General features: G+C 34.8%; 2 protein-coding genes across 2 annotated transcripts in view; both read left to right on the forward strand.

Moving 5' to 3' along the window:
- The window catches only part of LOC114360659 (uncharacterized), a 45,859-nt gene that overhangs the window by 1,908 nt on the left and 31,448 nt on the right, over positions 1–12,503 (forward strand). The window contains exons 2-3 of the mRNA XM_028315413.1: positions 10,764–10,974; positions 12,020–12,382. Of these exons, the coding sequence (XP_028171214.1) occupies positions 10,764–10,974; positions 12,020–12,382 (574 nt within the window). The remainder of the gene's footprint in view (positions 1–10,763; positions 10,975–12,019; positions 12,383–12,503) is intronic.
- LOC114360654 (reticulocyte binding protein 2 homolog b-like) lies at positions 3,243–6,893 on the forward strand. Its single transcript, XM_028315408.1, has 3 exons — positions 3,243–3,460; positions 3,909–4,510; positions 4,732–6,893. Exons 2-3 carry the CDS (start codon positions 3,918–3,920, stop codon positions 6,572–6,574), a joined length of 2,436 nt encoding a protein of 811 aa, XP_028171209.1. The 5' UTR covers positions 3,243–3,460; positions 3,909–3,917; the 3' UTR covers positions 6,575–6,893.

Consider the following 12,503-nt stretch of genomic DNA (forward strand, 5'->3'; position numbering starts at 1 on the left):
ACCCTTAAGGTAATACATAACAGGAATTTTGCTTTCATAGGTGTCACTTAAAAATTAGGGATTGATGGTGAAAACGGGCACAACTCTACCAACCGGGCGATGTGGAAATCATTGAGCCTATGGTTCAGCAGTGGACGTCCTGTGGCTGAAATGATGATGATGATCAAAGCAATGTTGTAGCCTCAGTTGTTACAACCTACACGAAAAAATGATGATGTTACATTATTTTTCCATTTGAAATAAATACTTAGTGTTTAAAGTCAAAATAAAATATCGTTACCTAATGCAGGGGACACAAATTAGAGAATTTAGCTGTGACATCAAAGAACAAGATAAGGCAAAGCAAACATACATGAAAAGTTGCTTGAGTATGAGTCATCGTGTGTTGATCTAAATTGTATCACCATGTAGAGGCCAAAGACCTAAAGTTCATCAATTTTATCAATTGTCTCAAGTCAATTCTCTACTACTGTCTGTGTCTAAAATTGTGCACATCGTAATTTTAGTGGAGAGGTTAGCGAGGACTTTATAAATATGTAGAAATAAAATAAATCTGTTGAAAAGCAAAAAACAATACGCTCTGAAATGGAGGAGTCGGCTTTTTAACAACAGTAACTATTTTTGGCACGCGAATTATTGAAAATTATAAACCGTAAAGTTTTATTTCATCATCATTATCATCATTTCAGCCATAGGACGTCCACTGCTGAACATAGGCCTCCCCCAATGCTTTCCATGTTGATCGATTGGTAGCGGCCTGCGTCCACAGCGCTTCCCTGCTACCTTTATGATGACGTCGGTCCACCTTGTAGGTGGACGTCCCACGCTGCGTTTTCCGGTACGCGGCCTCCATTCCAGAACCTTTCTGCCCCATCGGCCGTCAGTTCTGCGTACTATGTGCCCTGCCGTTTTATTTAAGTAAAAAAAAATAGATGTGAAAGAGAAGTAACAAATAAACATCTAATCATCCATGCACTCAAACTTTCACACCTATGTATGTATACTTAGTAGGAATTAAGTAGGATATGATAATGGCGTTCCTGGCTATAAGGATAACTGAATTTATCGATATAATCGTCTTTATCCAATTATAAATAAATAATCTTATCACTGTATATTTATCTTACAATTTTATTGATTGATGTCAGATACACCGAGCAATACCCGATAACTAGATCCCCCTCATAGAAATATCGAGATGCTTTATACAGGGTGAAATTTTGTAATGCCACCTGGAGGGAAAGTACTCTTTAATACTTACTGTAGATAAAAAAAATTTTACTCAAAGAAAACATTCCTTTATTTTTAAAAAGAAATAAAACTGCATTCAATTATTAGAAAATGCCTTAAACAATCTGCTTTCACAAAAAAATGGTACTGGCTTTCGGCAGCTCTCCGTTAATAAAGGTCGGCAGCACGTTGCACTATATTTTTATATGTACCTAGATCTTACCTAATTGCACCTTTTAGGTAGAACTATATTATGAAGATGTCACAGCATTGTCGGCTCTACAAACTTACATAACAGATGACTAACATTTTTGGTGGCCTCGACATTAACCTTGCTATGAGTTCGACTATGGCAAGTATACTCGTACTTAGCAATAGTAGGTAGGCATATTTAGTTTTTATTATGTAAATTATGTAAACTCAACTGACCTTGGACCTTGGAGTTTGCACTAAAAAGATAATTATAGCGTTTATCATTGTTTATCTGTCATATTTGTTGACTAAATCTATTCTACCTAAGTTGTTAAAGATTGTAGAATGTCGCGTAAGACTAATAATCTTTTAATTTGTAGCAAAGCCATTGTCTCAAGTCATTGTCCATCAGACGAAAATTTTAAAACAACTTAATAATTTTTAAAATTAAAATTTCATTGACAATAGGTAAAACTTGTTTACTATAAATTGCAAAGCAAGTTTTGTTGGTTTTGTGTCAAATATTTTTTTGATTCTAATAAAGTTGTATCTTAGAATAATGACGCCATATTTTTGTTGGTCTAGCACACACACCTCAGACAGCACAATTATACTCATAAAAACTTGTGTTACAAAAAAAGGAGGCGTAGTACGTGCATTACAGATAATCTCTTACCTGGCTAATGGAGTGTGATTGAAGTAAATCTTAGGCTGGGTTGCACCATCTTACTTTAGCTATAACAAACATCAACAATCTATCAAACTCCATACAAAAAGCACCGGCTATCCTCATATTAGTTACGGTCAAAGTTAGGTGGTGCAACTTCATAAGGTAGCAGGAAGGCGCTGAATGCAGGCCGCTACCAACCGGGCGATGTGGAAATCATTGGGGGAGGCCTATCAGCCTATGTTCAGCAATGGATGTCCTAGGTGGCTGAAACGATGATGGTGATGAAATCCTAAAATATTTATAAATTCTGTCCACTTAGAAATAAACCTAACATATAATTACTACGTTGATTACTTAATCTTGTTCTTGAAGACAGTAAAGTTAGTAAATTTTACCGCACCTAGTAAATTCATCTAACTATTTCTGAGCATTCATTGTTCAGCAAAAGAAGTACGATTTACACACGTAAATCGTACTTCTTGCCTATGTAATGTCAAAATTAACTGATTTATGTTAATTTTAAAATTATACCAATGAACAGGTTTTAAATAAAAATATAGCAAAAGTACCAATAAAGTTCAAATTTAATAAGGGTACAGTAAAGGTGAAATAGGTATCTTTAAAACTTCACTGAATAAATCATTACTTAGATTTAAATTTGAAGATTGTATAGGTAATTCGCTTCAACCATAAAGATCATGTCAAAGGTAGAGACAAAAATACAGGGTGTTAGGTAAATGGGTATATGAGCCGACACTAGCCCATGTTAACATGGGCATATAAATGGTATGGTGAGGTCAGAAAATTGATATCTTCATTTAAATTTTCATACAAATTGGATTTTATAAAAAGTAATGTTAAGCCTTAATTTTCCTAGTCAGGCACATATTATAATCTTATCTTCTATAATCTATGATTAGCCTAGAGTTTAAACTGTCAAATAAGTTACTAAATACTGATTTTCTTTTTTATTATTATTTATTATTATTCCTTTACTTAAAATAAAGCTATAATCTGAATAGATGTCACACATTTCCACTGTATATCAAACAATAAAAGTTTATCAACGACGCGTGATTATACCTACATCATATACACATAGGGTACTGGCACTAGTAGTCAGCCCCTCACCAGTGCTCAGCCCTTTTCGCTTTAAAGCCAATAGAAATAGCGCTATAACAGAAACTAACCAATCAAATTACTTTGAATTAGTTCTGTGACTTTTCATTGGTCGAAATAATTCATAATATATTTGCTAAGTGGGTGCGAAGCACATTAAAAATGACTCCATTTCGACGTCGTCAGCTGACGAAGCGACAAGCTGCCCGTGCTCAATGTTTTTGTTAGTGGGAAGCGCTCGCAGAAAAGGTAATTTGTTTAATTTCTTGTAAGGTTTAGGGCACGTTGTATTAAAATTCATATTAATCGAGAGTTTAAGCATCGTAATTAATTAAAAAGTATTGTATTTTTCTTATGAATTATTAAATAACGAAGTGGCTGACTACTGGGTTTCATTTTTATATACGTTATCTAGTAGCCAGCCACCCCTGGCTGACCACTGGTTTTAACGCTATTTTTTAATTTAAAGTTATATTGGTATTATTTTAAAGTTCAGAATTAATCCTTTAATATAGAATACCCATTCCATATATATTTTTGTCAAAAACCCAGAAGTCGGCCACTTAAATAGTTAAAGTTTGTTACATGGCTGAGTACTGGAGAAAATAGATCCAGTGTTCAGCCCGCCGTATTTAAATTATTTCTTCATACAGTTTCTTATTTTTAGACTATTTAAAACTATATACATTTGTTTCAGTCACATCTAATGTCTCTTTCAAGACCCATATTACAATACCCCGAAGAAAAATTAACCCAAGCTTTAGAAGCTATTAGAAATGGGATGGCAATCAGGGAAGCAAGTAGAACTTATGGCGTTCCCCGAGGCACACTTCAAGATAGAATTCATCTTCGAGTTCCTGAGGGTCCAAGAAGAATGGGCCCTGATTCCGTTCTCAACAAATATGAAGAAGCCGAAATTGCAAGTTGGCTTAAAGATCTTGCAATGTGCGGTTTTCCCAACAAACCAGACAACCTACTGAATTCTGTTCAACAAATGATGATCGAAGATGGTAGGCCTAATCCTTTCATAAACGGAAGACCAGGTAAGAAATGGATGAATTCTTTTTTCAAAAGAAACGACTCATTCTCTATGAGAACACCTGAAGCAATTTCAAAGGGGAGAGCAGTAATCACCGAAGAGAGTATTAGAAAATGGTTTGAGAATCTCAAGGACTATCTCACTAAAAATCAAGCACTCGATGTGTTAGAAGACCCTAAACGAATTTTAAATGGGGATGAAACAAGTTTCATGCTTTGCCCTAAAACAGGAAAAGTGATAGCACCCCGAGGATATAANAAAAAACCCTGAACTCGCCAGAATTAGATGCACTAATGAAAAAACGTGTGTTTCGAATACCGGTACCTACGGTCCACACCACGTTTGCCAAACGCCTTCCTCTGTTTTCACACCCCCATATTTACAATAAAGTAATCCGAAAATGCCCCCTAAAAGACCTATCCCTATATGAAGCCAAACGTAAAGTCAAACTTTGGTTATTGGACCTTAATTATGCAGATTNTGTATACCAAATAGTAAAAGGAAAAGAAAAAGAGGCAGTCACTGTTTTAGCATTTTTTTCTGCATTTGGTGATATTTTACCCCCATGTGTGGTTTTTCCGTACATCAGACCACCCAAAGATATTATAAATAGCATGCCAGACGATTGGTTTCTTGGTAAATCTGACACAGGTTGGATGAAAGCGGATATTTTCTATGATTATATCGATAAATGCCTAAACAAATGGATAGAAGACAATGAAGTGAAGAAACCGGTGCTTGTTTTCGTCGATGGTCACAAAAGTCACATGACGATGAAACTAAGTAAATTTTGTCATGATAATAATATAATCTTATATGCACTTCCACCTAATACAACACATCTGATGCAACCAGCTGACGTAAGTGTTTTTAAACCATTAAAATCTGAATGGGCTAATACTGTCCATGACTGGTGTTCACAGCCAGAAAACGTTAACACTGTACTGTCAAAAACTAAGTTCTGTCCATTGCTCAATAAAATATTAAGTAAAGAATCTCTTAAAGAGTCAATCAAAAATGGGTTTCGTAAGTGTGGCCTGTATCCGTTCGATCCAAATGCTGTAGACTACACCAAATGCGTGCAAAATATCTTAGAGAACAGAAAGAATATATCACCTGGTTCCAAGAAAACACCATCAAAATCCTTGAAGAAAAGACACTTTGACATTGCATCACAAGTTATAAAACATTTAGACAAAGACTTGACAGCAAAGGGCATTGATGTTAACATTTTACTGGATATCGTGGAAAATGCGAAACTCACCCAGGACTTAAATGATTCGGTGAGAAGTGAAACTACAGAAAAAGAGATTGAGAATAAGGAAAAACGAATAACTATTGAAGAAAGAATAGAACCACGTGTGACAGACAAAGAAAAATATATGAGTGACGGAATTGAAAAAGATGGAGTTGAAGAAGGAATGTACGTAGTTATGACTGAAGACGAAAATAATTACCTAAAGAAGACTGACACTGAGAGTGAAATAACTCCAATTGAAAATAAAGAAAATAACAACGTTGAAATAAATTCATCGCTCCCTGAGATACTAGACACTAGTAATATAAATAATCTGATACTTGGCGATCTTACCTTTGATAATAACAATTTGTTAGATGACATTAATCTAGGGTCATTTGAAGTTAATGACAGTTTAATATTAGTACCTTTAAATAATAACAATTCTCTGATTGATGAAAACAAACTTCGTGATGACAAAATACAGACAAATTCTATTATACAAGTAAAGTCTCCAAAAGTATCACCATTTGTTCGAAAACATCTTATTATACCATCACCAATAAAGAAATCTGCCACTCCTAGAGTCATGAATAGAATTGGCGCAATTTCTTCTGAAGAATGGAGACAATTTGAAATGGCTAAAGAAGAAGAGAAACAAAAAAAGAAAGATGCTATACAAGAAAGAAAATTACAGAGGCAAAAAATTAAAGAAGAAAAACAGAAACAAAAAAATGAAAAAAGAAAAGAAGCAGCTCTTAATTCAAAAAAGAGTAAAGTGAAGGAGACTAAAACGAAGAAAAACAATGATTCTAATCAAGAAGTGAGAGTAATACGTACAAAAAAAAGGAAATTGGAAGACTTGTTTGACATAGCTGAAGAAGCAGAGAAGATAGACTGTCTTTTAGAAGAAGGCAAACAAAATAAAATTAAAATTCTCAGTAATATACTTCTTTCTCCTAAAACTCCTGAAACAGAAACCTGTAAAGAAGATAAGGTCCTGCAAAAAATTGGTAATAGACGACAAACTTTCAGAAGTGAAAAAGAACTTGAAAACTTTTTAAATATGGCAGAATTTTCCGACTGATCTAAGTATAAGTTAAATAAGTATTTGATTACTGTGATTGTTAGAGTATTAGGTTGTTTGACCAGACTTATTGTTAATTAATGTTGTTAATCTTTAAGCTTAAAACTATTGATCTCAAGATAGGCTGACCACTGGTTGTAATATGGCCGAGTACTAGTTTTTGGCGGCTGAACACTGGAGAAAAGTGCCTCATTTTGTTAAAAAATATTTTTTATTTTATTAAAGGATAAGTTTCTATTTTTTGTTAATTTTGAGATATAGTTTAATAAATGAGTAAGTCAATTAACACAAAAGACTTTCAATTTACTCTTTCTAATATTTTCATAAATGAGTTTGAACTCAAACTTACCATTAAAAGGCTGACTACTGGTGCCAGTACCCTACTTNCCAAACCTCTTCTCCATCTACGTCAACGACCTATTAGATCTATCTATTGCCAACACAACAATCATTTGCTATGCAGACGATACGGTCGTACTTTTCAGGGAGTCTTCTTGGGACAATACAAAAAAGCTGGCTGAAAATGGTATGTCAATTATAGCTGGGTGGCTTGATCGGAATCTACTAACGCTCAACACAAAGAAAACTACATTCTTGGCGTTCCATAAAACTAAAGCAAACTCTCCTTGTAATCTGTCATCAGTCGTCATCCACGAATGTCAATCACGAAGCCGTCCTCTTGCGACTGCGGCTGTATCCACTGCAAACGCCTGCAACTGTAAAAGTATTAGTAGGTCAGGCTGCGTTAAGTATCTGGGCATTCTTATAGATGAAAATCTCNCATACTTAAATAAACCTACCTACCTATTACACTTTTTACGTCAGTTTATCTGCTTTAGCTCGTAGGCAGGCTTAAACCCTGGCTTTGGATTATCTTCATCAGCATTTTAATCTTTCATGGCTCTGAAATAAGGCTATTTTCCGGTACATTCATGAAACCATTTCAGTACAAAGCTATAAAAAAATTACACATTTCAAAGATCTAAAACTACCTACAGGACGGATTTCGATGATACAGTCATCTATGTAATACAAATTTTCACAAGCCAGCCGCGTGCAAAAATGTAGTTATTTCTTACGAGTAAGTACTGATGAGTGAATGACCATTTTATCATTGTTTAAAACTGTTTGTCGTTAAGCAGGCATTAAACAATACAATCATTGAGCATTTTGTCTGACTAGATAACATACAAAGTACGTGTGTACCACACATATTTAAAAAGAAAAACAGTTTTTATTTATAAACAAACTTTTAACGAGGTACTTGACCTTTGTATTGTAAAGCACATCATTTGGTTTGACATTTTAATTGGGTCTGGTATGCGCGTGCGTCGATTTGTAAGTAGCACAGATAACATAAAACATTTTGACGTCTCGATTGCGTAGTGGGGCGGTGGCCTTAAACGAGGCTGTGATTCGATCCTTGGCTGGGTCAGTTTTCAAGATCATGTTAAGTACCTATAATATTACTGTTTTTAACGAATTTAATAAATTTTGATTAAACTCATTATTAATATAACTCATAAATTATAATATTAAAGACAGTTAAACACAGTTGGAAATGGACCATAAAATACATGGGAAGAGTACCGAGGTAACAAGGTTTAATCTATTGCAAAATACATAATTTTCTTTAGCCGACTACTTCAATTTTGGCTCATTTTGTCCGATGTCCTTTCAGCATGATCGCTGCGTTCTACAGATCGGCTGAACCTTTAAGGTTCAATGCATTTAAGTCTGGCCGCCATCGCTGCACGCCGGCTGATCGCGTGTGATCGCGTTGGTTTGGCCGAATCTTTACTAACCGACGACAGCTAAATCGTCGGCCGTTTGGTGTAGTGGTTCGGAACGGACTACTATGCCGAGAGGTCCCGGGTTCGATTCCCGGCCGGGCAGAAATTGAAATGATGAATTTTAATTTCAGTGATGGGTCTGGGTGTTACTATGTATAATAAGTATGCATTTACAAAAAAAAAAGTATTTAAGTATGTTTATATCCGTTGTCTAGTACCCATAGTACAAGCTTTGCTTACTTTGTGACGCAAAGTTAGAGTTAGAAGCGTAGTGTAAAATGTCCAAGGATATTTATTTATTTATAATCACTGGAACATCCTAAAATTATTATGTTTAGGTGCAATTATGCAGTAAAAATGATTTGTGAGTTTAACATGGGCAAATGATAGTTAGCATAACCGTACAACCTTTAATACCTGCCAAAAATATTGTTAACATGACACTGTCTTCTTCTTTTCTTGAATATTTCACTAAGGTCACAACCTACTGCTAATAGATGGTAAAATTTTCTTATAAGTACAATACACAATGTACAAATAATAATTATTTTTAGCAGTGGACGACGGGTTTTCACTGTTTTGCCTAAGGTTAGCTGGTAGAGAATGTCACATGGTATTAAGTTCGCCTGTTGTACCGCTATTTTTTTGTGCGTGCAGTATTTTAAATAAAAATAAATAACTCATTGCAAAATACATGCGCAAATAAAAAGTAGCATTTTGGTAATGATGATAAATAAAACATCCTGAGCCAGAAGTTACAATCACGAATACCTAACTGCTCTATTTTACCGACAGGAAAAGTAGAGCAGTTATTTGGTTTTGTAACTCTAATGACTATGACTACTGTATTGGAAAGAATGCAAGGCAACCGCCATTAGTGTACTTTAGTACTCTTCTATCATTTTACTACTTATTTCCTCCGCTTTGTTTAAGTATAACAAACTAGGTACTTCGCAATTGATAAGCAATTACCAACCTACTTATCTGAAGTGGATACAATTACGCAAGTTTAACCAATCAAACCATTAATGTACCTACTTACTGGAATCTAGACTCTAGAATCGTATGTTCTTTAGTGGCAAACTCTTCAATTTACTACCAAATCAATAAACGAACTTAAAACAATAGCCTTCTAGCAGCTACCAGCAGCTACTTCAACTAGCAGCCGTATATGCTTGCAAATATTCTCAACTCACGTCAGTCCACTAGATATAGACCTTCCTCAAACCATGCCACTCGTCTAGTTCCTACGAAGAGTTTCTAGCACTCAAAACACCTTCCAGGTTTTTCATCATGCGGGAGTTAAATGCCGGACCTCTGAGATTAAGGTCTTGGACATTATTTGGCTAATAATAAAAATATAATATCTGCTGCTGTGGATGTGAAATAATTTATAGAAATACCTATAAAAATAACTTTCATATCAAAATATTTTGACGTTTCTTCTGTTTGTAGAGTCATTCTGCTTTATCTTACAGCATTATCATTTATTTTGGTATTTACTCGTAATGTTGTGATAAAAATTCGCGGTGGGTTCAAGAAATGATACCTAAATCCTTTAGCTTTATTTTACTTGATAATACAAAATACTTCAAAAAAATTGTAATAAATTCACGTTTATTATGGTTATAGCTGATTTTGGCTGTAATTGCGGTTAAATAAATGAACCTCTGCCATGGAATTAACTACTCTTGTTTTTATGCTCGGTTAGGAACGGCTAAAATCTGTAGAAATTTATCCAAAATACAATTGTACATATTAAGTTAAGGCTAAGGTCCTTCCTCCTAGCTAGGATCAGACAGATAATGTTGGTATAAAAGACAATTGAATAAGTACAAATCACAAGACCATGAATTATTCATTTTCCTTGTAAATTTTGAAAACTGAAAACGACAGCATTTATCTATTTAAGTACCTATTATTATTTATTTGGAAAATATTCAATTATTATAAAACTTAGGTAAACACCTACTTAACTATTAAAATTTAGTTGTACAAAATTAGCAAAATGTCCACTAAAAGTGTGGTATAAGTAGTCATTTCAATAGATGAATTTACATTATTATAATGCAGTTAAAAACAGCGTCTAGCAAAAGCAATGTAGGTACTCTTATTATCTTATGAAGTTGTTATAAATCTGACTGACATAGTGATCTATCAACGCATAGCCCAAACCTCTGGACGGATCGGGCTGAAATTTGGCACACAGGTACATGTTATGACGTAGGCATCCGCTAAGAAAGCATTTTACGAAACTCCACCCCTAAGGGGGTAAAACGGAGGTAAAACGGCATCCACGCGTACGAAGTCGCGTGCGGCCGCTAGTACATGATGATATTTTGCAACAAAAAATATAATCCGATCTTTCGTAGTAACTTACATTCATTTGTTTTCAGGAAAGTGCGGAGACAAAGAAAAGCTACACGTATCCCCAACTGCGTACAAACATGGCGACGTTTGCGACTTCTCTCCACAAGAAGTTGGGACTAAAATCCGGTGACGTGGTGGCTGTGATGCTTCCGAACTGCCCCGAGTTTGCTGTCATTGCATTTGGGACCTTAGAAGCTGGCTGCGTATTGACTACTTTGAATCCTATTTATAAAGAACGTAAGTATATGATTCCCTATTTTTGTGCTTCGTTTCGTTTCAATGTTAAGATGTCCACTGCTGGACAAAGGCCTCCAACAAGAATTTCCATAACGAGCGGTACTGCGCTGCCCTCATCCAGGTCTGCGACCTTTACCAGATCGTCGGTCTACCTAGTGGGAACGTCTTCCAGCCCGTGATCGCCACTCGAGAACTTTTTGCCCCATTAAGTTTTTTGTAGAACGACAAAATAATTTTAATTGCTATAATTTATCTTTATCAAACTAATGGTATCCCTTTACATACCTGCAAGGTATGCAAGATCTTTGGATAAATGTTAGGATTTGTTGAGTTACATTTTTTTTAATGAATTTGACATAAAATTGTAATGTTTGACTTTGACATAGATTTTTGATTTTGCAATTGCGGAAAAGTTAGTCACAAGGCAAACTAGCGGGGTGTCAAAAACCTTGATAATAATTTAGACTTATAACCATAATAATTAACAAGTCATTGATAAGTGGCTGATAAAAGACCTTAGCCGGTAATCGGGGAAATACTCATACGTACGAGTAAATCCAGTAATAAAATTTGCTTATCTTTATTATTTGTTTTAGGTTTTTTGGGCGATATTTTTCATTTATTTGTTTGAAGCTACTAATAAAATTAAGTTTTAAAGCAATATGTATAATTATAAGTTTGCCACAATATTTAGACTTTCGGTTTTGACTCTTCTTCTTCGTCTGCCTCGCCTTATCCCGTTAGTTCAATTCTATTCCATTGGCAGAAAGATTTGCCATTGATTTATTTATAATGCCTACTTCCGTTTCCTGTTTCTCATTTTAAATCAAGTGGAATCTAACCCCAGGAAGTAAGTGTTGAAAAACATTTACCAATTTACGTGTAGACAAATGTACTATTCCATATTATGCTAATGCACTTTTTATTCAAAAATATCAACGAAAGGAAATAGGTATAACACAACGTCACCTTCCTTTTAGGACTACATCAACTCTTTTTACACTTAATGTATTATCATGTACTTATAATTTTCTTTTAATTTCAGATGAGGTAACACACCAATCTTCACTAACCCAGCCGAAAGTATTTATCACCACTTCAGACCGGTACGAAATTGTTGTGAAAGGTCTCCAAAATGCCAAAGTAAATGCCAAAATAGTTATAGTAGATGATCCTAATAAACCCGTACCTGATAACACAGTAAGATATTCAGAAATAGGTGAAAATGGAGAAGTAGATAATGCCTTGCTAGACAAAATTGAAAAGAAAGATGACGATATAGCATTTATACCATTTTCAAGCGGGACCACAGGACTGCCTAAAGGCGTAGAGATTACTTACAAGAATCTTAAGGCTGGTATAGAGATTATGTCCCAAAAAACCAATTGTTACTGCAATCTGGCCTCAGGTAAGTCAATTTTATCATCCACTAAAATTTCTAGCATCAAATTCTTGTGTACCATTTGATTTCATGGTTTAATGCTTAAAGAGTGAGACTTTTCGATTCGGAGGATCAGGGTTCGATTCCC

Source organism: Ostrinia furnacalis, unplaced genomic scaffold (genome assembly GCF_004193835.3).
Source record: "Ostrinia furnacalis isolate ACB-3 unplaced genomic scaffold, ASM419383v2 OfSCF5115, whole genome shotgun sequence".
NCBI classification, from domain to species: Eukaryota; Metazoa; Arthropoda; class Insecta; order Lepidoptera; family Crambidae; genus Ostrinia; species Ostrinia furnacalis.